This window comes from Rissa tridactyla, chromosome 3 (genome assembly GCF_028500815.1).
Source record: "Rissa tridactyla isolate bRisTri1 chromosome 3, bRisTri1.patW.cur.20221130, whole genome shotgun sequence".
In the NCBI taxonomy this organism is placed as follows: domain Eukaryota; kingdom Metazoa; phylum Chordata; class Aves; order Charadriiformes; family Laridae; genus Rissa; species Rissa tridactyla.
The window spans coordinates 100,682,788-100,709,961 of NC_071468.1; the positions used below are offsets into that span (position 1 = coordinate 100,682,788).

Consider the following 27,174-nt stretch of genomic DNA (forward strand, 5'->3'; position numbering starts at 1 on the left):
TTAATCCTGAAGACATTAAAATCTACACAAAAGAGTGCTTTCATGGTGCAGAGTCGCATTTTATGACTGGATTTATCATTGCTGGAAACTCAAGTACACCTATCCTTGGGCTTAAACAGCCTCCAACTTGTCAAACTTGAATTCAATTTTTACAGTTAAACGCCTCTGGAAATATTATTATATGGCTTAATCCCGGAGGTCAGAACACTTATGCATCAGACAATGAAAGGATGGGTAATTCTTTATATCGTTGGATCCATTGGATACTTCAGCAATGTTTAATGGAAGTTAGTAAGTAAATGCATTTCCCACATATTAAATTCCAAACTAGACAGAGGTTTCTTAAATGTCATCACCTTCAGTTTTAATCTTTTTCCTTCACTTCTCACGTCCTTCTTCAGTATATCAGACCGCTTGGCTTTCCTCCTATTAGTAGTGGTTTGCACTGACCATTCAACACAATCCTCTGCAGGGAGCTGCCGGGCTCAGTTAAGGCCCTCAGTTTTTTGCTCGTGAACGGCTCCTTACCTAAGGGCTGCTAACTTTCCCTTCTGCCTTAATCACTCACCTCAGTAGGTTATTCAGCATATATTTGGGGTAGCACGTCTGAGGGAATGGCTGTCACCACCCTATGCTTACACCAAGCGTGCTTCATAGCCCTCCCAACACGGACACCCACAGTCCCACAGCAGCTCATCCCTGAACTGGGGTATTCAAATTGCATTGCAAATTTTACTGTCTAATTTTATTGATTTCTCATGGCCCTCAGATGTACCTTAAATACATACTCATAAATTGATACATACCAGCCATCCTTCCTAAACACCTTTTCCCAATTCAATCCTCCATTTTTCCACATTAAATTCCAGTTTCTTTCTTTCATTGCTTCATAACATTCACTTTTAGCATACTTCAGGAGCTTTTCCTCTATTAGTCTGGGTCAATACTTTTTGCAACAGTATATGATCTTGCATAAGCCTGCTGCTTCTCTTTGCTGCTGTGCCGCTGTCTGGCATGCTCTTGTAATTCACAGCCAGCAGTTTCCCCAGTCTTGGGCATTTCCATGTCCTTTACAAGGATATCTTCACTAAGATCATAAACGCAAAATGCACTTTATTTCGCAACTTTATTTTCTTGAACTATGTGTTGAAGATACTCTCAGTAATCTTCCTAGCACAGGCCTGAATCATTATGTATTTGATATTTTAGATCACCTACAAAATATTTGTTTGAGACTCTCCAGTCATTTCTCTGTGTAGCTACTCACTCCATGATTTAATAAATTCGTCCTTGTATATTCCCTCCATGTCAAAGAATAAAGCCCCGTGGTGTGTTCTGTAATTCGAGTCTATGCATTATTAGATACTTATCATCTTAATATAGTGGCGCTGGTCTAGATTTGAGGGGAAATCCACTAGTGTATTATAAATACTCCTCTGCAGCAATTTCAGTCCTGAGTATGTATTCCTTGTACATCTCAAATAAAACCAGCGGCATCCCAGCAGCAATTGATTTCTGTTTGGGGTGTAGAGAGCCCAGACTGCTGTGCCAGTAAGCTGCGCTTGTTAATTCGGAGGGCACTGGCAATTTTATGTTTCCATTTGCTCTCTGCTTGGTGGCATGTTTGCAGGAAAATATGTCGGTTTTGTTCACAACTTGATGCGTGCATGGAAGATTTGTGAATACTCAGCAAAACATTTAATTCTATAAACTGGTATATTTGAAGTTTTAGAGCAAATGTTAGAGTAGATTAAAAGGTGATGGTTCTATACCTCCTTCCTATGCTCTCTAAAATTATCAAAAACATGAAAATGAAACAACCGCAATCTTATGTTGGGAGCTGACAGTGCTCCATCTCTGACACCTCTCATCCAAACCTTTGGGTTCCAAACTGGTCATTGGCATTTTACTACATTCATGATTGGCAGAGGAAAAGGGTAAAAGAAGACGCTTTACTCACCCAAGGAGTTTGACTGAATGAGTTTTCCATTTAGATCCTGCTTTCTGAGAGTGTCTATAGATTCCCTCTTTGTAAAGGAAAAAATCTTCATACACTTTCATTATAGCTAAAAGACAATAGGCAAAATCAGCAGAGGCAGCAAATATTGCATCTGTTCTTGTTTGCTCCTTGTATTTTACCAGTGAGATTTTTGTTGTCTGTTGGACAGCATAAGTGTACTTTGTAATTACACTAAATTCACTGATTGCCCAGAAGTTCCCTTCTGTAAGTGAACCAAGGGAAATATTCCAACAAAGTTCTCTCAAAGGTCTCTTGTCAAGTTAATTGGGTTTCCTTGCCATGGAAACTCCCTATCATGGACTTCCAATACAGTAAGAAGATATATTGGCCAGCATACGCTTATATGAGTTTTCTCAATTCCAGTGAAGTCCAATTTAGTAAAACAAATCTCCTCAAGGTTCATGCATAAAATCCTTAGTTCTGAAAAGCATCGGCATATTCAAGAAAACTATTTAACAGACAATATATATCCTGTGAAATACGGTGCAATGATATGTATGCCTTTTTCTGAAACTCAGATAAAGTTCATTAAGTACACAGCAATGTCCTTATGGAAAACTAGATTATCTGTATATATGTTCATCCTGACTTTTAGCTAAAAATGTGGGAAAAAATCACCTTTGTGTCCACAAAAATGTAAGGCCAAAGAGCTGATGAACTGAAAATTTTATGCAAGAGAATGAAGATTAGAATTTGCATTTTATGTCTATTCATTATTTCCTAGGGATATCATTCACTGTTTTTTTAAGAAAAATGTTTTGTGTTTATTTTCCATATTTGTTCTGCCACTTTAGTACCATTTGTTTTGCTATATGGTGGGCTACCAGAGCCAGAGAAATGAAAATGTTTCCCAGGTCTACATAACCTTTAGATTCCAGTGAACCAGCAGCTTAACTCCAACTTACTTTTAGTTTATGATTTTAACAGTCTTAGATGCCACACAGGTTGGAACAAGAGATTTAGTGAAATCCAGTTTCCTAAAGTCTTGAACCTTGGGCATCCCATACAGAATAAGTTTCACTGGCCATTTTTATGTGGTTGGAGTATTTATAACCTATGTGCCCAGTATAGGTCTGTGGTATCCAACAAGGTGAGCTCATGCTGCATTTTTTTCTGTCTGGCACACTTTCAGATTTCTTTTTCCTACCTGAATATTTTCATAAACTTGAAGAAAATTAACTATCTTTACAACTTCTTGGCCTCTATCATACTTGGAGGAAAACAGAAAACATTCACAAATTTTAGAGAATGAAAGAGAACAGCTCAAAACATGGTCAAATGAGCCCATTTGCCAAGGAAACCTGGCTAAAAATATACTTTGCTAATGAGGTCGCTCACACAAAAGATGTGTGCCGATAGCAATAGATGGGGAATAAGCAGCCATGATGCTACCTAGGTGGCAAGTCTGGGGGAGAGCTATATCAGTTAAATCAGAAAAAAATGTAAAGGTTTTTAATGAATAATGTTACGGCTTCTGCTGAGCTGCCTGCAGAACCAGAGCTCACACGTATTGACAGCAGCAGACCAAGTAGAAAATAGCACAAACTTTATCCTTGGTTTCTAGCTGCAAGCTCAGGACTCCATTAGAGCTCTCTGCAAAGATTTCCCCCCTCCCTTTTCCCCCAGGGTCACCAGTGCATAGAGCTAGGACATTAACTCCTGCAGGTTCCCCTGTTCCGCTGTGTAAAATATGAGCTGTTGAGGTTTCTGAGCAGCAGAGGAGCCTGTGGAGGGAGACCTTTAAATAGGTACAAAGGAACAGAAAGGGGGAAGAAGACTCCCACTGGCCTTAGTCCAGGTGAGGGTGTCAGTGGAGAAGTGAAGGGGATGAATCATTCAAAAAATTACTGTAGAGGCTTTCCTGGATCTTGTTTTGATACCTTGTCCAAAGGGAGGCAAAGAAATAAGAGTGAGGGCAAGGACTGCAAAATTCACTTCTCCCACGGGAAGTCTGAGGCTAGAAGATCTCATCTATTGTCAGGCTGAGACAACAGAATGTAGTTTCATTTCTAAATCATATTGTTCTTTGAAATCAAGGTCTGTATGTTCACTTTCAGAAAACAATTTATTCTTTATCAGCAACTCTAAATCAAACACATGTTCTTGGCTCTGTGAAGAAACATCATACCTAAATTATTTCCACTGAAATGAAATAGAAAATTTTGAAGTGTGTTTCCAGAATAACTTGAGTCTATGTGAGAGAATATTTTTCTGTGATTATACATTATATCTACATTTTGTATGTGTGTATATATGTATGTATGTATATGTCAGTATATATACTTATGTATATGTATATTTGTCTGTACGTGCCCTGCAATCAGGAGCTAAATAACGGTACAGCCTTTGGAGTTAAGTGGGGTGGGTATGTGAGGTGTAGGGTCGACAGAGGGATGATAATTCAAAATAAAGCACTAAGATATTTTTATTTGTTCAGTGACTTTGTCCTTATATGGACTGTGACTTGGACAGGATGAAATGATCACAGTCTACCAGCCGACTTTTTTCCCTCCCACATAGAAGAGACTTTGCATTTTCCAAAATGAATGGATTAATTATTAATGAATCAGAAGGGGTAGCAATTTTCATAAGGTTGACTGTAGCTCATGCATGAGCTACCTCAGTTATGCTGAGCTCAGATTTATGCATATAAATGCAGCAAATTATAACATTCATTCCACTATGGATTCCTCTGCATAAACGTCCTAAGTAGGAATTTGTGTCTCTAAGACATAGGAAGGTACAAAAAAACTAAAACCGGTTGCTACAAAAGGAACTGTAGTGTAGCACTGTACATTAATGTAGCCTGGTACTTTCTCCAGATCTTTCTCTTGTGTTAGAAAAATAAATACTCCCTTTTTTCCCCCCGAAGATTATGACAGCTGAAATTACAAGTTTTGTAGGGTCAAAACTTTGATGTATTGCCATAAATATGTTAGCTTTTCTTCTGACTAATGTGACAGAAAGGATTATTTTTATTATTTCAGCACTATAACTATCAGAGTATTTCCTGAAGTCTGTAAAATAAAAAAAAATATGAATGGGCAATATTAGATTATCTGTTTGAAAGTTTTCAAAGCATCAATGAAACTTCACCATGCTTATTTGAAAATGGATCTTTTAAAAAACTAGTGTTTCATCGTTTGCATCTGAAAGTGCTAATCACTCAGGTCCTGTATCATATAAAACAATGATGTATGTCAGAGAGAAATTGTCATTCAAACATGAAAGCTGTATAACAGAAAGTTTTCAATTACATTCCTACACCTACTGATTCACAATTGTTAAAAAAAAATTTTTTTCTTAACTTTGAATATGCTCAAAAATCCAAGCACATTGATCATCAAACAGGATGACTTTCTACATCATGATCTTGAAAGGATCTTGAATGTTTTCCAGCTATTAAACATTACTTAGTACATTAGATAAGACTGGTCATAAGCACTTTGTAAGTTTTTGAGGAATGACAAGTGAATGAATAATGAAAAAATCTCTGTCAGTAGCTGAAGATCGTTTGCAGGATGTTTTGAAAAAAATAAAGTATGATACAGTTTTAAAATTAGAATTATGCCCTGATTGCATTTGTAGTACGGGAAGATAGAAGAGAGAATCTGACAAATTATTGGGTCATAACTGTGACTCATTTAAAAATCTCATTACAGCAAAAAGAATAAATGGAATGTGATTTCACTCAGTGATATACACTCTCGGTTATATACTCTTCTTTAGATCTTGATTTTTCCACATACAGCATTACCTTAACCTGATACAGACATTTTCTCTGAAAAAAGCATTTACATTTCAAAAAATTGCATGAATTATTTAGTGGTTAAAACCTAACAAATGGCTGAATATAGATTATTTTATGTGAAAGATTTAGTCCTGACAGATTAATTCAGCAAACTGTGCATACATGGATTATGAAAGCAATATTAGAGAGAGGACTGAAATTTTATCTTGAGGATCCTAATTTTTTCATTTTCTTAAAACCAGTGGAAATTACTCTGATCAATTCCGGGTCAAATGCAGCATAGGAAAGAATAATTTCCTTGAGCAAACAAACTTGGTCAGAACAAAAAAGACTGATAATATTGATCTTAAGTCTGAGCTTCAGATTAATTGCAACTGCCCACATAAAGAGCTTTAAGAAGTAATTTTAACTCCATCATGCACTGAAATGAATTAAATCTAATAATCAAGACCATTTCAATAATAGATTGGAGGTTATGATAATTCATGATATAGCTGGGGACAGTAGAAATGCAGAAGTCCCCTGAAGTAAAATGCATTGGTTTTTCACCAGCCATTCATCCAAGAGGGGGGAACATCCCGCACTATGACCTTTCCCCATCACCCCAAACCCCACATCCCTCAACCTCTCCGGTTACACTGCCCTGGGGTATGAGCAGGAACCTGCATTTCCAAGTGCTGCCAGCAGCATCCATGACTGCAATCAGATAGTATTCAGGCCAAACAACTCTTTTGGAGTCCCTCACTCCCCGCTGAAGTCTCTTTGTTTCTCTAAGAGGTCAGGGATCTTCGTTGCAGGGTTCAGCAGAAAAAAATCAAAAGGGAAATTCTGGGGTTATTCCAGCACTAAATGATTTGCTGGAGGGCCCATAAACTGCAGTGCTGCCTTCAGAGGAGAGCAGGCTTGGTGGGTTGACCTCAGCCAGTGGGGGAATCAATCCCAGCCCTGGAAAGCAGAGCTTTGTTAACATTTAATTCCTCCTGCACAGCCTCAAATTCCTATTTCATCAATGAGCAAAGAACTGTCGTGGGAAAAAAAGTACATTTCCAGCACCCAGATATTGCGCAAATTTTCAACAAATCCAGCTCAAGGTCATTTTACTCATTATGGACTCTGACGTGGTAGAGCTGCCTTTGAGGGCACTACTTGCCCAGAAAATGTCCCTGGATGAACCACAGTGCATATGTCTGTTTCATTCACTGTGGAATGCAATTTGTGTTTTCTAATATGTTGATACAAGGACACTGGACACTTAAATTATTTCAGCAATAATATTATCATCTTCCAAACTTACCATACCTTGCACTGGTCCATTGTCCATGATTTCTTTCATTATATCAGTTTCCTAAGGGGAGGTGTGAGCAGCAGCAGAGAGGGCAACGAAAGATAAAACATTCTATTAAATAAAATTATAACTCATACTAATTTATCAGTGTGTATATATATATGGTATAAATGTACCATTGTACTTGTATTTCTGTCAGCGAATATTTGGTTTACCAAATGAAAAAAAATCAGAAGCATGTTTAAGGAACACTAGTGCAAAGTTATGAATGCATACTTTCTTTTCTATCTTTAATTTCTATAGGGCCACAAAGCGGCAGCTTTAAAGATATGGTGTAAAACTGAGAAGCTATAAAGAATTTGAACTTTTCTGAAAATACAAGGCCAATATAAACGGAAATTCACAGCTCTAGTCTTCAAGTGAACACATTTCCATAGGCCAGATGATTTTCAAGCCCCAAAGGAGAAAAATGGGTAAGACAACGGGTGAACAACATGAACTTACTTTTGAGGAGACCCTGTAGTGGGATGCACACCGGTATAACCGATTGGATTCTTCTAAAGCATTGGGACATGGCCCATTTGTATAGTTTTTTCCGATTTCGCTTGACACATAACAGTGATTTTCACCTGATGGTTCCAGGTGATCATTCCAAAATGATGGGTAACAAGCATAGGATACAACCCTGTTCAGATATCGAAAAGAAAAAAAAATAAAAAAAAAAGTTGATAAGAAGCTTGCTTAAACAGTTTTGCAGTTTTATTTCAAGCTTTTAACTATTTTACAACTGTTGCATTTCAAGTAAATTCACAGTCCCTCATTCTTCAAAAGTGTCAGCGTCTCTCATTTTCAACTGGAAGGCGTTTGCTGCAATTCATATGCATGATGTTTATGATTAAGTTTCAGCTGCATCAGTCCTCTCCACACCCTTCTCCAAAGACAGGTAGGGTAGAAAATGTGTTTCAGCACTTGTCATTTAGTATATTCATCTCATTAACGATGCATGAAAGTCTCACACGGAATAAGATCAATAAATTACCAATGTTGTCAACACGATCCATTCAGCAAAAATGGCTTGTGAAATGGGTATATTTGCAGCAGAAATTTTTTAAGGGAAATAAATAATTTTCTAGTTTTATCTACATTTTCTACAGGAATGATGGTGAAAAGCTACAGGTATTTTTACTTCTTTTAGCTAAAAAGTCTCTGACCTTCCATTTTTCTGACGATATAAAAGGAACATTTTTGTGAACATTTGTTGGGATAAAAAGTCTTATATTCATTTTTTAAAGGTTTGCTTACAAACTGGTGTCCTCTTCGCTTATGAGTAAATGTGGTTCTTCTTCCCGAGAGGTATAACCCGTAGTGATTAATACCTATAGCTTAGTTGACACTGACAAAAAGGTTCTGGAGGGAGTGTACCTCCTTAAAAGAGAACTGAACCTTTGCTACTAGAAATGCATGGGAGATAAGAACAAGTGAGAACAGACTCAGAAAATGTTAAGCCCTGAGCTTTTGGTACATTAATGAACAATCCAACCGTAGAGCAGTACGAGAGGAACCATTTGGACAGGGGCTGGTGACTGGGTTCCTCCACCTTGATTCACAGGGGGAAATAAAAATAATATATTATGTGGAGTGATGTTGTCAGGACAGACTTTGCTCAGGCGAACCAGTGACAGAGTATATGACATAGAAGAGGTGAGACTGGGAAAGCATCAGAGAGGTGGGACTTACTGCAATTTTACAATTTTTCTATTTTGCAGTAATATTCAGGCTATTCCTTCCTTAATGGAAAAATAGGTTTGTGCCTGGAAGTGAATGTGGACCAAAGGACAAACAGAGGTAAACTTTGTGTCTTATAAACACGTGGCATCCAGTGTCCACAAAAGGCTGGGGGCTATCTCAGGGGGCTCAGGCCACAGGGCTCCTCCTGTCAGTTACTGGTTATTGGCAGCAAAGAGCCTCTCAAGGAAACTAAAATGACAGATTGTGCCATGATATCACAGGTGTATGCATGTGTCTGGTCTCTACAGCTCATGAAAACATCCTGGCTATTTCTTAGAAAAGCATTTATCTCAAAAGGTTTCCTAAATGCTGAGAGAGTTTTTGCTCACACATACGGCATTTAAATTTTTTCTAGCACTTATTATAAATTTGCATTAAAGCTTTCAATTTCAAGTTTTCAGAGTTTATCTACAGGAAATATGACGCATTTTTAACACTTTTAAATTAAATTCTATATTCTACAGAGATGTTAATTTAAAAATATCAAGTCCAGTAATAACTGGGTAGTTTCTATGCTAACAAAGATTTCAAAACCACAAAAATCCATTTATGAAAAGAATAACGGGAGAAATATGCTATAGCAAATATGTGAATTGCATTTATTTTTTTTAAATGAAACAAAGATAAACTTGGAATAACGGGGAAAATTTCATCTGTCTGACGTGTTTTGGGTTGCAGGCTTCAAAGACCTGAAGGCAGTTAACACTGATGTTGTCAGAGGAGTGATTGTGGAGGAGCTGTGATAGCTCATCTGAGACTTAAACCCATGCTAATTTTAGTTTTGAAAATCTCCAAAGTGCTAGATCAAATGAGCTTTGAAGCACAGGTTAAGAGCCTTCATTGCATCCAAGAATGGAGAGGGGCAATGAAAATAAGAGGTGGTTTCAAGGTAAGGTAAGGAGGGGTTTTAATTCTTTACCTTGGCAATACATCAAATGAACTCCTGCTTCATACACTAAATTTGTTTCTTTCAAGTACCTTATTCTTCAGCCATTTTGACTGCTTGACTAACGGAACATCCTTTTTACTTCAATAAAGTGAAAGAAACCAAGCATACATTTAAAATGTGCTTACTAACAACCTGAAATACTCAAATAAAGGCACACTGAATCTTCCACTTACTATTTTATCCTTTTTATGAGATATTGTGACCTCCTAGTTTTCTACATTACATTGCTAAATGTTTCCAAAACAATACAGTATACTGTGATAATGCCATGGACGCCTATGAGAAAGTCTCTTTTAAAGAGCATAATTAAATAGTTCACTGAAGCAGAGTATTTTAAAATAGGCAGCCCTATAAAAGGGGGCCAATTATACTGAACTTTCTGACCCTGGAGAACTGAAAACTGTATTTCCATGCAGTATGGAGGATAATTATGTTTGCCTGCGTATAATTAGTTGTCAGGATTTTTGCAAGAAAATTTTTGCTTCAGCTGCTTTGAATAAGACACAGCATTTTCCCATTAGCATTTGGTGGTAGAAAAATTGACCCTGAGGAGAATGTCTTTTTGCTAACCAAAGTCTTTTTCCCCCAACTGGACCAACACACCCAGGAGCTGGAAAAGTAATAATTAATTCTGCTATGTGAAAAGGGATTCATAAAATCACAGAATCACAGAATGGTCGGGGTTGGAAGGGACCTTCAGAGATCATCTAGTCCAACCCCCCTGCCAGAGCAGGGTCACCCAGAGCAGGTTGAACAGGAAGGCATCCAGGTGGGTTTTGAGTATCTCCAGAGAAGGAGATTGTCCATCTAAGGATTGCCTGTCTAAAGCTGTTAGGCCTTAGTTCTTCAATCTACTTAATTGCTTAGGTCTTCAATCTACTCTCTGGCAACCCCTTTTAATCCCTTCTGAGTCTCTGAAGGTATTCTGGATTCCCAGATATCCAATGGGGAATAGTAAGTATTTAGGCCAAATATACACAGGTTGTTATAATTATTTTTAAAATTTATTGTGCTTTCTTTCTATTGCCAGGTAGAAGGAAACTTTTGGTGTATATATATGTATACATATATATAACATTTATAAAATGTATCTGTCTCTATATACATGATCATTCTAGTCAACACTGATCACAGGTTTCCAAAAAAAATAAAGGATTGCTGCTGAGCGCAATCAGCCCTACAAGGCAGGTTAGGTGAGCAAATGTAGTCCTCGGAGCACGAGCCAGCATAAGCAGGGCAGGAGTAGGTGATCGCAACCCAGTGCAAGGAATGGTAAAACACCTATTCCTCGGTTGTACCTAGAAACACCCCAGAGGGAGCCAACAGAGGAGAAATTCATTCCCGGGGCAGGGATTTTTCCCCCCCACTCCTTTCAGTTGGATTGTCCCGCTGGAGTTATCACAGCTTCTGCATGGATGGGTCTTACTTCTGTGGGGTTAGAAGTGAAGCACCAAATGATGCACTGGCAGTCCGGAGCTGTGTGGTAATCCAGACATCATGACTCACTCTGAACTAACAGTCATTTTTGAATCTTTTCACTAACCATAGTTTCTGCAGTCATGATTAACATAATTTAACAGCTCTTTGCTGAAACATAAGTTTTCACGTGCTGAAGTATCCACACAACAGTAAACATGAAAAACATTTCAAGAAGACCTTGCCAGAAGAGCCATAGAAGAAAAACAGAAATAAATGTGAATGAGTTTATGTGCATGTACACATACACATATACAAAAATACTACTAGGAAAAAGCAGCGTCCAGGGAGGAGCAGCAAAATTCTGTGTTGTGTTCATACATTCTTGGCAGAACTCACCTGAAGTCATGTTTATATGTTCAATTTATTGAAAATTTTTGTGGTTTTATTATATTTATATGTTTTAATTTTGAGATGAGAACATAATCTAAAATATTAGATTATGCTATTAGCAAGGTGGCCAAAACTAATAAGAATAATATCTTTATCGTACCCTGCAACTGCTGAGAGCCCAAGGTCCAAATCAGACCAAGGCCTGATTAGAAGTAGTATTGGCATTCAAGCATGTAAACTTTTTACTACCTGAAAATTAATTGTTTCTTCCGCATTCTTAAAGACTATAAGCTTTTAATTTCCCTTAGCAGCTAAAATAGATGTTTTCAAACCACATTGATTCCTCCCAAATTATGGCTTGTAAGTGAAATGCCTAAAATTAATAATAATTAGAAATAGAATACAGATTTATTCTGTAGTTAATGGATGAAGACAGAGAGAAAGAGGGGGAATTAAACAGTGATTCAGCTCCACTTATAGCAGATTTCACTGTTAATTGGATGCTCAGTGATTCTGAAAAGTCAGGTCTCAGCACTGGCCTAACCCCATTGAGCTTTCTGGAAGTCTTCCATTGACTTCACTGGGGATAGTTCAGGCCAGCATTCGACTTTCCTGAAAATCTATCAAAAATCTGAGATAAGAACACTTCAGAAATCAGAAGACCAGAAGCTTTAAAACAGCATTGAACACTTGCTGTGAAAATTTACAAGCCCACACAGAAAATCAATGTGCTTTCTCCGTTTTGCAGGGTATGGAGATAATGAAAAAAATGATTGCAATATACTGGCTCATAAAATAAAAGTCACCCGAAAGTGTGAGGAAGCAAGCACTATTTAACAGGTCTCATTCAAAAGACACTTCAGACTTTTATGTCATACATTTCCATTTTTTTCATTCTCAAAGGTAAAGGGTTATGGATTATGGTGTTTCAGCTACAAAAATGATTCAACTATCAGCCCGGTGAATCAAAAAGGTTAATTCTTTTTTTATTATTTTTTTATACAATTTGCTCTTGGCCACTGTCGGCAACAAAATATTGGGCTAGATAGAACCTTGCTCAGACCCAGCACAGCAGTTCTTGTGTTCTTCCAGAATCTGTCCTCACAGATATTTTCTTTAAGGTGTTTATTTGTGTCTGGAACTGTGGGAAGAGGATTTGAAATATCATTTGAACTTGAGGAAAGAAAATAAGGACTTAGAAATGTTGTTTATAAAAACAGATAAGTAGAGACATTTTCATGTGTGGTACTTTGATGCCAAATCAATGATTGGGGATAAGTATGGGTAGCAGACAAGGTCTGTTAGAGCACAGTGATGTTGTACAGGTTGGACCTGACTCCATGGGGACAAGAAAGCTGGGTGAATGACTGAGAAAATAGTCTTGGACTGCAGAGATTTATTGGAGATCTCGAAAGTCTCCAAAAATTTGTGATGGTTCTCACAACTGCCCTACAGATTCTTTACTCAGACAGTCAGCTGCAAGAGGCTGGTGAATACCATGAGGCATCTCAGGTGGCTAGGTGACCAAGCAATAACACAAGTACTTGGGACTTTGGAGGCAAAAAGACACTTCACAGGTGTACTCTGGTGAGCTGAGTTGTCCTGTCTGTATCTTTCCAGGCTTACATTGGTCAGAAAGCCTGCTCTGCACACCACTTGCACACCGGTACTCTGTGGTCAGTCCAGGAACAATCTTCTCACTACTGCGTTTACACCAGCCCGAGCTCCTGCGTGGGTACAGCTAGGTTGGTAACAAAGTGCCTCATACAGCTTCAGCAGCCTGCCTTGCGTTCCTTATAGAAATAAGCTAACTCTTGCGTACTTAAACTGCCTCTGCAGAACAGCCTGCATCACTCACCACACTGCTTCAGGTAAAAAGAAATACAGCTTTCTGGTATAGGAAGAATCATATCATTATGGGCTCACAGTGGTTATGCCCAGATAGGGATAACAGTCAGAGCGAACAGATGACTAGGAGGCTGTCCTATTGCTTCATTCTCCGGGGCTTTTCCTCTAAAAATAGCTTGCTCCAACTGTTGTGGAGATAATACTCATTAAAATGGATTTCTTATCTTATCTACACCAGCAATTCTTGTGCTCCTGTCCTTAACATGGTAGGCAAGCAAACAATCCAGTGAGAACGAATTGTATTTACTCTCTTAAGAGCATGAGTTACTGATTAAAAGGAGCCTGTTTTTCTAGTTACAGAGAAGTGTGGCTTAAAATGTTAAGTTATAACTTTCATCTCTTCTTGAATGAAGCCTTTGCCTTTATCCCCATGAGGTGCTATGGGGCCTTTGCTGGGTGGAATCCATTACTGCCCACTGTAATCACTCACCTAAAGGGTCTCCCTCTCAAAACCTAGATCAAAACTAGTTTGGTGTTTAAACCCTGAGAGAGAAAGACAGAGGAACATACGATCTATCCCCATGGCCATACAAAACCTGTGTCAGATCAGAAACAGTTTGGTATGCTTGAAGAAAGAAGAATGATCACTTTGTACACTGTGTCCATGTGAGTGACAGTGCTCTGGTCTTGACCTGGATCCCCAGGCTACCATGTCAGCTATGATGTCTGATACATCACGTCTGACATTCTTTTGCTCTTGTCATGGTTTGGTTGGTTGGTTGGCTTTTAACTAAGATTAAAAATTGACAAACGGCACACCTGAGATCTCTCTGGCTGTCAGTATCAGGTATATCAAAGACAGAGTAAGGGATAAGAGTGTATGAAAGTGAGAGAGGAAATAGATTTTGGTAAGGAACAGGAAGTACAAAAAAATTTCTGATAATGTGAGTAACAGCAGAATGTAATTATACAGTATATAAAATCTGGTTATCGAAAATTCTCCTGGAAGCAATTTCCAGGCATATGAAGTTCAAGGAGTTGACTGGGAACAAGCAGCACAGATTTACCATGGCAATTTGTCACTGATGAGATGATAAGATGATGATATGATCTGACCATGATGAAATGACCGGCTCCATGGAGAATAAGAAAAGCAGTGGATATCATTTACCTTGACTTTAGCAACGTTTTCAAAATGGTCTCCTGTGGTGTTCTTCTAGTTTATTGGACTAGGTACATTGCTTACAAGGTCAGCAACTGAACTGGACTGGCATGCTGAAAGGGTGACAGATCAAAGTGACCGGTGTCAGTTTACTAGTGGCATTCCTCAGGAGTCAACACAGCGGCAACACAGTTTTGCATCTCTATTAACAATCTGGAGAGTGCAACACAAGGCACCCTCCGTAAATTTGTGGAGGATGCCAAATTGGTGGGGAGTGCTTAGCATGCAGGGCTGCCATTCAGAGCAATGTTGACAGGCTGAAGAAATGAGCTGACAGAAACCTCATGAAGTTCAACAAAGGCGTAAGCCAAATCCGGCCTCTGAGCCAGAACTGCCCATGCAGCAGTACTGGCAGGGCACAGCCTGTGAAGAAAACACTTTCACAGAGAAGGACCTGGGATCCCGATGAGCAGAAAGTTGAATGTGGGTCAGCAATGGGCCCTCTCCGCAAACACGGACAATCAATACTTGGCTGTGTTAGCAAGAACACAGCCAAGACATTGTGAAAAGTGATTATTCCCCTCAAACTGTCGCTTGTGAGGTTACATCTGGAGTACTGTGTTCAGTTCTGCTATCCCCAGTAAAGACACTGACAAACTGAGCAAGTCCAGTGGAAGGCATTTAGGGGACCGAAGCATATGATATGCAAGGTGCTGCTGAGGCAGCTGAAGTTGTCAGCCCAGACAAGAGAAGGATGAAAGGGGATCTAATCACTGTCTTCGACTACATAAGGAGAGGTCTTAGAGGAGACAGAGCAAGATTCTTCTTGGAGATGCACAGTGGAAAGCTGAAAGGTCACAAGTTGTACAAAGATTAGATATGAGAAAAAAATGTTTGACCACAAGAGTAGTCAAACAAAGTGACCTGCTGCAAGAAAGGTTGTAGAACCTCCATCCTTGGAGATACTCAAAATATGATCAGAGACAAGACCTGAGCAGCCTGATCTAATTTCAGAGTTAGTCATGCTTTGAGCAGAATGCTGCACTAGGTGACATCCAAAAGTTTGTTCCAACCTAAACCATTCTGTGATTCTATAAATTATTATGTGTCATTTTAAAAATTTTCTAGCTGTTTTTGTGGAGTTTGAGAGCTGTTGGCTTTGCTTAGTTTGACCTGAAGGAATAAGGGCCTTGGTATAGTCCTTCCCACAGTGTTACATTCTGGCATGAGCTTGGGATGGGGTGATTACAATTTGCTTTATAGAAAGACAATGTTTGATCCTTTTGAATATTCAAAATGTTGTCTCATGCAACTGGCTGCTTACTCAAGGTTGTTTAAGATTAAGAGCCTGTATCCCAAGAACCACAGAAGCTCTGAGTCCTTTTATGGTATTGTCTTTGATATAAAAAATCCTTTCTTGTTTGTCTTGCTGTTAGAGAGGCTACCATCTTCCCCAGTTGTATTACAGCTGATGACAACACCTAGAATTAATGAGGCTTAAATGGGAGCTGGGTGGTTGCAGAATTTTCTCACTGAGACCCCTCATTCAAAATAGTCTTTGCTTGTTTCTTTGGGAGTGTTTTGTAGTTCCTGGGCTTCATGAAGGTGATTTAAAGAAGCTGTAAATGAGAGAGTGATAGTCTTGATGAAGTAATATAGTTAATTTGACCTAGGACAGAGCTAAATGCCTCTTTTTGAAAAGTCAGAAATCATCATTGTAACACAAGCAACCTTGTAACTTAAGCAACTGGTTCAAGTTAAAACAATCTAAAAAGACAGATAAAATATTTACCCATGTGTTTTCAGATATCTCCAAGCACCATCAATACTTCCACCGTTACATCCATGTTGATTCTTAGTATCACAAGAGATCAAATTCTGAGCGGAAAGGTTGTCTGTGATCTGACCCTTAGAATGAATTGCTATTCTATCTGCTGCAACACCTGTTTTGAAATAAATTTCCTGTTATCAAAAACAAATAATTACTCACAACTTCACACTGGTTATTGTGAAAGAGGGATTGAAACAATACAGATATAATCTGTACCAACTTTTGGGAGAGAGGATTGTGAAACTGCAAAGCGTCACGAGCAACTTTTCTGTGGTATTATAAACCCATAGATTTACTGGTTATTATAAAGTCACACACATTTAAACATTATGTAATTTAGTCTGATAATCTCTACCATGTTTGTAAATGCATATTCATCTCTGGTTGACTTCAGCAGAAGATGCAAATACTCCCCCACCTCTCTGCAGCTGAATCTCCAAATCTCTTTTCTTTCTTTTCTACCTTTTTTCCCCTTATTTGAGAAAAAAAGAAAAGCAAAAATGAACAGTCCTCTGAAGAATAAAATTCAAGACTGAAAGTATGTATTGGGTTTACTGGAAAGAATATTTGGAAAAGCTGATATTAATATGTAAATGTGGGATTCATTGGACCTGCTTCCCTTATCACATAAAATTCTTCTTCTGAGACAGACACCTTAGATATCTCAACTCAATCAGATAGTCATAATTCTAAGTACTAATATCTTTATGGATTGATCTAAAGGCAGACTATGTTAACTAAATTGTAGGTGAAATTAAGCCACTTCTCTTTTCTTTAACAAGTGACAATGAAATGATTATTAAGCCCCAATCCCAGTCATTAATTGTGCTTAAATTAAATTTTTATTATTGTTAGCCCCCCATCAAAATCAACACTAACTTCAGTGAACTCTGGATAAGACTTCAGAAGAGTGAATTTGCCAAGGGCAGCTGAAAACAACTGTGTTTTGTGATTTTGTGAGGTGTCACATGATAATGAATTTATTTTCATAGGCATAAAAGGTTTTTACTGAAGAGTTTTGGAGTACTTACAGGAATTACTCATGATATGAAAAAATGACACAGCAGTGCTTGTCTATTCATTGAGCAACAATTAATCGTACAACAAAGGATTGAAAATTCAGATTGAAAATGTTAAATGCACTTAAACAACATGGGAAGATATCTCATAATATTTAGCATTGAAAATAATTATGTGAATTAAAATCAAAACATTTATTTATGAAAAGGAAAATTTAGACTGAATATCTTAAAAGTCTTTCCCTCAGTGAGCTCTATTCATCTCTGCAGTAATCGGTCAGGAGGGCTGTTAGAAGCTCTCTTGGTTTTCTCTTTTAAAACTACACTGGACAAGACATACTGGTAACAGCGTGTGTTTGGTCTGGCTTTGGCAGGGGGCTGGGATTAACTGACCTAAATGCTCCTTTCCTTCTCTTACTGCTGTGATTTAAAGAATCAGTTGCAGAAACCTGCACCCATGAGGACCCCCTGGCCGGATCAAGTCATAAAGATTTATTGCATAATTTTTTTCTCTACCTTTATATATCCCAATATGTACTGAGATTTATTGCAGCATAAGAACAATGAACATAACTGATTGCTGTAGATTCTTTGGAGAAAGTGACACAACACTTAGGCCCATTTTTCATAAAACCAGAGGTCGTAGCACATGATGTTGAATTGCATTACTGACATTTCTTTGCTTACAGAATTTGAAAATAGTTCATTCCACAAATATCTGAGCAGTTTCAGGGTTTTCTTCTCATAAAATTTTGAAAAGATTGTACATAATTTACTTCAATAGCAGGGCTTGGACAATGGCAAAGGCACAAATATATAAATACACGTAAAAAAAATAAAGCCTACCCATTTTAAGATTTCAAGTCAAGTATGTAGCTGTGTAAGCAAGGGATGAAGATTTTTTAAAAGTTACTCTACCAGTTATGATAAAATACATTAGTCAATTCATTTTATACTTTCTGTCACCACCACCCCCCCATGTTACACAAACTTACACAAAACAAACAAATCTCTACAGCTTAAATTGACTTTTTAAGACTTTGGTACAACTTAGAGGGAAAGCTGTAGCAATTTTAAATGTTCCTATTTGCTGACAAAAGGTGAAGGCAAGCTGAAATTACTTCATTACTAATCACTACAAATTTTCATCGCACATTTAACATCAATGATATTTTTAAAAGGAGAAAAAAATTGATATTACTTGCGGTTGAAAAAGCCCAGGATGCTCCACAGTTTCGTTGATCCAGAGGATCATGAATCCACTCAGGCCAAGCATAAGTGGCTGCAAAAAATGCAGGAAATTTTTCTTCTGGAAGTGAGTTTCCCTAAAACAAAATGTAGGAGATCTGTAGATGCTTCATTTCCTAAATTTGTCTTAAATTTTACCCTAATTTTCTTTTTAAAATTCTTAATTTTTAAATTGAGGAAAACTAAAGCATTGGCACCTGTGGTTTCCCAAGCCCCCCTGGGGTGGTAATCCTGTGTCTGGGTGCTCTGGACTCTCTGAGAGCAGGGGAGTTCTGGCACTCCACTAACTGAGCTGGAAAGCTGAGCTCCACAGCTGCCAAACTGAATAACCTGTCCAGTTTCTCCCTGATTTTTATCTCAAACAACAATTCCCTGTGAAACATGTCAATTATGACCCAGCTGTCATTTTTGGAAAGAAAAGCCTTCTGCTACAAATAGCAGTGAAGTCAGGTACCTGTTACCTCATTCTCCTTTACACGTGGCTGTAGGTAGGAAATTTTAGTTACCATGGGAGAGGCATCAGTACAGTCTATCATTGATTTGTCTTTCACACAGAGGTTTTTCAACTGCCAGCACTTATTCTCATCAGCAATCTCATGTTGAGTTGATGGGAATTCATGGTCTGCTCACTAAAGCCATTCGGAAAGCCGTTTTTGGCATCTTTATCTCTCAGCCTTAATTTGCGTCCTCCAAGCTTTGCACATATATCAGCATATGCAAGAACCATCTGGTACAACAGCTAATAATCTGCTCTGTGTTCAACACATCACAACTATTGACCCTTTTTTTTACTGTTGAACTTTACAGAATGATTGCTTATAGTGTGCAGGGGAATAGGAATGGCAACACAGAATTGCAATATTAGGCCATCTAGTCTATCAGTTTGTCTCAAACAATTGTTGATAACATCTGTTCCAGGTGAAAATACAATACACAAAATATGATAATCTGATCCTAAGCAAAACATTCCCTGATTCTTCTTTCTCAAAAGCAGGCTTATACCCTGAAGGACAATGGCTTCTATACCATTCAGATTCCTTTATTTTACTTTGATTTACTTAGTTTTCTAATTATGTACAAGACTACATACCTTTTCCTAAGATGATTTAAAATTTGAGTCCAGTTCTTTCAAACTATTTCAGGACTCTTTGGATAACCAAACTTTACCACTTTGTCTGTATTTAGCTCGCTTTGTTGAGTACATTGTGAAACAGCGGTGCCTCCATTCAGCTTGTACACCTGGATTTCCCAGGAAAACCCACAGTTGAGAAGAAGTGGGTAAGGAAAAAAGAAGCTTGTACCTCATGTCTGTGTCTGACATTATATTGGGATACAGCCCCAACACAGAGACCGACACAGTCTGGGCATATGCCCAGACCCAGTAACTCTCAAGTGCTTCTAGGCTCACTATGTTAGATGGAGATTGTGAGTCCTAAATACCATTAAAGTACACTGCAAGCTGTTAAGTTGCTTAAGTGCTTTTGAAAGTTTTGCCTCCACCCATAACAAGCCAGTAATCTTTAAAATCTTGCTAAAATATTTATCTCAATATTTTGATTAATCACTTTCAAAAGCCTGCTTTTTCAAAAGCTTGTTAGATACATGGGACTTGCAACCACAAATGACACACAGAAAGTAACAGCTAATTTAAAGAATCTTTTGCTAAATTATCGTTATGTTCATTATTAATGAGCAAGCACAAGCACAATATTTACTTTGAAGATGAATCATACAGGTGAAATCCCAGACAAATAGCATTTCTTTTACGTGATATGACTGCTCACTATCAACCAGTTAACAAGCAAAATTTGTCAAAGGTTGTTTAGGTCACTTATGTAGGCAATGGCCGCTTACAATGCTACAAATGAGGCATCTGAGAAAAGCAAAATTCCAAATAGATCTTTGGCCTGAGACAATGTGCTACTTTACGTATTGCTAAACTACTGCCAATATAGTTAATAGCCTCATATTGTAAATCCCAGTGCAAATCCCTCATTAACCCTCAGCCTTGCCATTTAGAAATGCAGGACTGACCTGTAGCCAGAAACATTAGCTTTTTGTCTGAGAAATTGCTATCCCGGTATTGAGAAGCATTGCTGTTCTATGACAAATAATAAGTCTAGACAATTGTTTCTCAACGTATGCTCCATGGACCAGCATCAGACAGCACAATGCAATCAGCAAAATGACCGGCAAGCTATTTTTAAACCTTCGTATGTACTCTCTGCAGCAAAGCTAGCAGTCTGGCCAAAGCAGGAAGGTAAGTGGATATAAAAGAACACTAGTACTTCGTCTATGACTTCTTCAGAAAAGTTTGATGGCCCATCAGAGGAAAAAGGCTGAAGATTACTGAAATTGTAAATGTGGAAATAGTTTTTCTGAGGAAAAGCAATATTATTTTTTTTTTAAGGTAGGAAAACTGTTCTGGACATCACTTGCTTTGTGAAGACAAAATGGGCGTGCATGACCTTCAGTTTGCAGGAGGGAGATCTACAGCTGCTGAGCTTTTTTACCATGAAAAGCCATATATCAGAGGAACAGCTGGTGTACTTTGTATACCTTCAGCCTGTCTTTACGAGTTCTTTGATACTTAACCCAAAATGGTGCCTTTTTACTGAACCACTTGTTCCATTTTCTTGTAAAATGGCACTTAGGCAAGCACCTTGTTGCCGGCAGGTGCAGACCCCACCATTGCAATGTACCTCTTGCCAGAACATGTGCTGACAGAATACCACCAAACATGTATCACAATGTGTTTTAAAGGTGTGGCAGTTATTTTTATGCTACATAGAACTTCAAAAATGATTACGCTATCTATCTCCTGCAGGAAGTAAACACATTCACGATGCCTTCTCAGGTAATACACGTGACGCTATTGGGAGCTTCAGCTTTGTCAGGAGTCACAACAGTTTTAGTGGTGTATTTAGCTGTCGGTCCACCTTCAGGTCTAGCCATACTCTGCAGCAGAAGATCCTCAGTTCAAATTTAAAGTCTTTTAGGTATTCTAATGTGTCGTCATGTTTAACTACCCTTCCAGACCAAAGCATCACCTTATTGAGCAGGTATAGTCTTTTATTAATAGTAGAGCTTTTAAAAGCTCTATGAGCAACTTCAAGAAGTTTGTGTTTTCCCTAAGATGAAATGTAGCGCTCTCACACCGTTTAATCTGAAGTTATGTTATGAAGCTATATTTGTAGTTGGATATACCAAAGACTCTCTACTCCACAGTCAAACTTTTCAACACTGCTGAGAACTACAACTCTGCCGTAGATGTAAAGTAGTTACACAGAGAGGCTTTACATTCTTTAATCTTCCATGCAATTGAGTAAGAAGCCCCTTCTACACAAAAATGCCTTTCTCAAGCATACCCAAAAGGCAGTAGAAAATAATCAGAACAGCAGGCACTTAGGTACCAGAAACTGTCATTTATTCCCTAAGTAGTAGACCAGTGGCATGCTGAAGAAATGTTTTTTATTTAAAGTGAAAAAAAAAAAAAGAAGTGCATTTAATGAATGGGTAGTTATGGTTTTCTTTCGCCATTAGAAAAGGTACCAGGTTTTAATCAGGTCAGCACACGATAGAGCCAAAATGTCCTGAACCCTAATTGTAGCATTTTTATCAACTAAATATATGACTTCGGGCAAATGACTTGCAGTTTTCTCACTTGCAATTTGGGAAAAGCAGTAATAATCCCAAAGAATGCATGAATATTTAATTAGTGCCAATTTATCCACAGTAAGTAACTAGTACCTTGGCCTGCAGGGGAATTAGTACTCAACAAAGTCACTTAAAGGTCAAGCCATTAAGGTTTGGAGAATGTCTCTGAAAAACATTAAAAAGTCATTATTTCTAAATTTCATGATTCATATCATTTTACTCTCTTCTGAGCTGTCACCTAGTTACAGGTGAACCTTAACAGAAACACTGTCATGAAAACTCACTTGTTTTTTATCAATTATGACTTCATAAGTGTGTTAGTATGCTTCACAAAATATCAGTGACGGAAAATTATTCATGGAAGGCAAAGTGTGTCTGAAAAACTGGTAAAACATTTATCTTAAATAGTGCCTGGAAGTTAACTCCATGGATACTGTTGGTTTGCCAACTGGAAGAATCTGTTGATGTGCTCCTGGTAAGGCAAATCCATGCTATGAAGTTGTTGCATCGTGCACTGATGGTAGTTATGGAGCTGGCTATGACTGAAGAAAACCTTTTTCTTTTTTTTTTTTTTCATGTTTTTGTGAAGTGTTAAAATGTGGCAGATGATAGATAGATAGGAAATTTTCTGAGGGAGAACAAGGACACTAAAGAGATGATCTAGTTGAAGATGTCCCTGCTCATTGCAGGAGGGGTTGGACTAGAGGACTTTAAACTATTCTATGATTCTATGATGTTCTTCTAGAAAACTATAGAAGGGGACATAATCAGGAAGACTTGGAGCTTCACAGGAACCTTCAGAGAAAAACACTTTTACATCAAGACTAGCTAAAACAGAAACCACTGGATTAGGAGTAAGAAAGTTCTAATAATTCTGAAGAGATGCCATAGGTAGGAGACAGGCTCATGCACAATTCAGAGCAATTTTCTGCAAGATCAAAGAATTCTCCAGAAGCTGAGAAAGTCATACAGAGATTTTTATTTTATATTTTTAGCTTTTATAAGTAGAGAGAAAGTTTTCTTAGAATCTTGTACAAAGCTTTTGGAAGTAGATAGAAAGATTTCTTAGAATCCTATGCAAAGCTTGTGCTTCCAGCACATGTAGGACTTCCTAAGGGCTAAATGTATGAGTATGCAAAGCTGGATTTCTGGAGACGAATTCATTGAAGCTCCTTGGATGTCTGGCAGGGTCAAAGGTAGTTGGGTTGTGACTCACAGATTTCATAAAAAGATAGCGGAGAAAATATGCCTGCGAAATGTATCAGTGGAACAAAGGCTGTAAGTAGTGTAGCAGTTAAAGAAGTTACAAGAAGTTTAATAACAATGATTCAATAGGCTGCACATTATGCAGGACCACTGAGTAAACTACCGCAAACTGAATGTAAAAGAGCAAATATCATAAAGGATTTCTTGTAACCTTCCCTTTCTTGTTTTCCTAGGTGGGATTTGTCTCGACTAGCTACATATCTAGTAATGTAGATGTCAAACTCTGAGCTAGGTACATGATATCCACTTTTTGCTTCTGCTATATAAGCATCACGTATTCCTCAAGGAAAAGCCAACAACAACAAATCTACCCCAGTTCTCTTGAGTCTCAATGCAGTTCACTTGTAATTTGTGGTAGATATCTACTAAGTATTTCATTAAACTCTTTTATGTCGTTGTCTTATTTTGACTTGCCATCTTCAACTGAAACGGATCCTTCTTTGTCTGTGAAGAGTAGTCTAGCAAACCACATGAGGCAAAACTCCAAAGCTTAATTTCTGTCACCTTCTGGCTCTGACAGGCCTCCATAGTGTAATTTTGAGCAAGCTGGCCATTCTGGGCCACACCCCACAGAGGTACAGGGAGCTGACTTTGTGTGGGACAAAGAACCAGTCTGCATCAGCCAAAAGGGTTAAGATAGATTGTTAAAATTTAATGTGAGAGAGGCACATGGCCCTCCCCTTCTTTCCCAAATTCCCTGTCAAGTGGTAGCTCTGCACTGCTGTCCTCACAAGGCCTTCCATGATGTAGAAACCCTTCTGCCATACACGCATACAACAACCATCAGTGACTGACTTCAAATAGATAATCAAATGGCATCACTTGCCTGAACTATATAGAAGCCGAAGATAAAATCCTGTTATATTTAACATCGTTTGCAAACCTTTGATCTGTCTACTGATTCTTGCAATTTTTTCTAATTTTGCTATGGTGAGGTAGTTATTTTTTTCAGTCTATGATTTCCATAATTTTGGGTCTTCTCAGAAAGAAGCTAAGTAACTGATCCAAAGCATTGGAAAATCTACTCTGGATTCCATAAATATGCAGTTCTTCTTTAATTGTTTAACCTGCCTATATAACTTAAAGCATATTTGCTTTGCTGTGGAACTAATTTGAACGTAAATATATGATAGGAAATTTAATTTAGCTGCCATGAAAATGGCCATGGCCAAGAGGTTTATAAAGCTGGTAGTAGAGAATCATCTCATTTTCCTTTGTTTCCCATCATTTTTCTTTCCATTTGGCCAAAACCTCAGCCTCCTACTGCATCTTTACGTTGCTTTATCCTATGGGCTTTCAGAACTTGCTGCTTAGTCTCAGCTGTTAGCCTTGATGAACTATGCCAGATTTATTTTTTTATGGTTACAGCTATATGAGCAATGATTAGCAAATGGAGAGGATAGTATGGAACCATCCTAAAGAAGCAAAGATTTCAAACACCAGTGATCTACAATAAGTTAATACTGGTGCACAGCTTCACAATGGTTAGCATTTACTTTTGCTCCTCCTTGTTTGATTTCCATTAATAGGACCACACACTCTACGGCTTGGAGAAATATTCTGGGAGCTTCATGTTCAACATCGAAGCATTTAGTGTTAAATTTCTGCATCATAGTCTTATAATTGTTCATGTTTATTTTTCCATGTGATAAAGTTATTAAAAAATGTAACAATTTTACATGACACTTACTGGACTTTCTCTCATATTCAGCAAAGAATGAGATGGAGGGAAGGTGCCCAGGCGCTTTTTGAAACCTTCTTCCACTGTCATTCCCCAGAACTGACTGTAGTTGTCAGCCTTCCATCTTCCACACAGACAGAAAAGAAACAAAACCTAGGTTAGAGATACCACTCACATTAATACCTTGCTCCTTTGTAAAAGCACCGCTAACAATAACAGCCAGAAATAAATCTTTCAAATTACATTTCAAAATCTTGTATTTGGTATGTATGAGAAAATATTTAATATGGGCTCTTCCACTGAAAATGAGTGTAGGATAGAGCAACACAGCAGTATATGAAAAGTGGTGATTTGAGGTCAGCATCATGTCAGCCTGCAGAAGTTGAGCTTCAGAGAAGTACCGGAAAACAAGATGCTCAGTCAGAACAATTACTGTTGTATTGAAGTTACACTCAAATTATGCTTCAGACCAGATGCCCACAGAGAACAAAGAGCTTCACGTAGTGAGCCTTCAAGCTCTGGCGTACCAGCAGCGAGACACTTGAACCCAGCAATAAGTCCGGCTGAGACCTTCTTGCCTGAGTTTTACACCAATAGCCAGCTTGAGAGAAAGGGCTCCCCATGGCTCTTTAATTATTTTCTCCCTACTCTCAGGTAGACTAGACTCAGATTGTAGCATTAACCCTGCAAACTATATGCACAACAGAAAAAAACGCAACCTTGCAGCCATACACATTTGGAACCCACTGAAATTTATTATGACTGGAAAAGAGCTGAGCCACAGGGGAGAGCCTTCTCTTTACCCATTTCTTTATTGCTTATCTATGTGGAACAAGGAGGTGGGATTCACGCTGCCTAAACGAGAAGCCTCGTCGCTCTTGGTCTGCCTGTAGTCAGTGAAGACTGCAAGCACCTGCAGAAGTTGAGTCATATCTCAGGTGGGCTTAAGCACCCTGTGGCAAACCTCAATGCTTACCGCTGGCAAGAGAGAGGTGAAGGGCTCCAGGTGCCTAACTTAATTGTCTGTCCTAACTCGGTTGGTTTGAATGTCTCTGTTAGTTCTGTTTTACTTCAAACCAGGACACCCATGAAGTACAAAATGTTTCAGCATTGAGTCACAGCTTGAAATCTGGGCAGGTTTCATCGCTGAATTTAGCACCCCAGCTCCTAGGGAAGCAACCCCTGCATCTCCCAAGAATCCCAAGGCAGGTGTCTGGTACTGGGGTGTCCCTAATCCCTCCAAACTACCTGAAGGGAACAGGAACTGGTAACAAGAAAAATACCAATGCCCCACAAAAATCTGATATCTTCATCCCCATTTGGCCCGTTCTCTCCTTTTCCAGCACTACCTAGAGTCCTGTTATGTGGGACAATGGTCCTGAGGGAGGAGAAAAAATGACTTTAAATATCTATCCCAAGTAATAAATAAAGTGAAGAGTAAGGGAAGATGATGTAAATAGCATTTTGTGAGCAAAAAAGACTGTACTAAATTTGGAGAATGTTTTAGATGGATGTTTACAGTGTCAACTCTTACCAGCCTGAGACTTTCAATAACTTTCTATTTGAAACTCTAAAATCTGACAGAGATTTAGGAAAGTTTCACGGATGTACATTTACTGTCAAATTGCTGTGTTGTAACTGGGGAAGAAAGGGGTGGGGAGGACTGCATAACTTGTAACTTGCACATACATACAATAAGCAACACAGTGGTTTACAGCAAAACCTTAAAATGAAAGTGTTCTCACCCATAATCTCCAGAATTGATGTGCTGAATTAAGTCTTGGCGAACAAGGCACGCTTCTTTTGAACACTTCCAGAGACTTTGGAAGCATTTGCTGAAAGGGCAAGAATATCACTGAA

The 27,174-nt window shown here is 38.3% G+C and overlaps 1 protein-coding gene across 1 annotated transcript in view; it reads right to left on the reverse strand.

The window, feature by feature from the left end:
- TINAG (tubulointerstitial nephritis antigen) overlaps positions 1–27,174 on the reverse strand; it is a 48,086-nt gene that overhangs the window by 14,912 nt on the left and 6,000 nt on the right. Inside the window, exons 3-9 of the mRNA XM_054196464.1 lie at positions 27,060–27,149; positions 25,324–25,438; positions 18,664–18,787; positions 16,405–16,555; positions 7,561–7,741; positions 7,071–7,116; positions 1,961–2,066 (exon numbers count right to left, since the gene is read on the reverse strand). Coding sequence (XP_054052439.1) covers positions 1,961–2,066; positions 7,071–7,116; positions 7,561–7,741; positions 16,405–16,555; positions 18,664–18,787; positions 25,324–25,438; positions 27,060–27,149 — 813 coding nt within the window. The remainder of the gene's footprint in view (positions 1–1,960; positions 2,067–7,070; positions 7,117–7,560; positions 7,742–16,404; positions 16,556–18,663; positions 18,788–25,323; positions 25,439–27,059; positions 27,150–27,174) is intronic.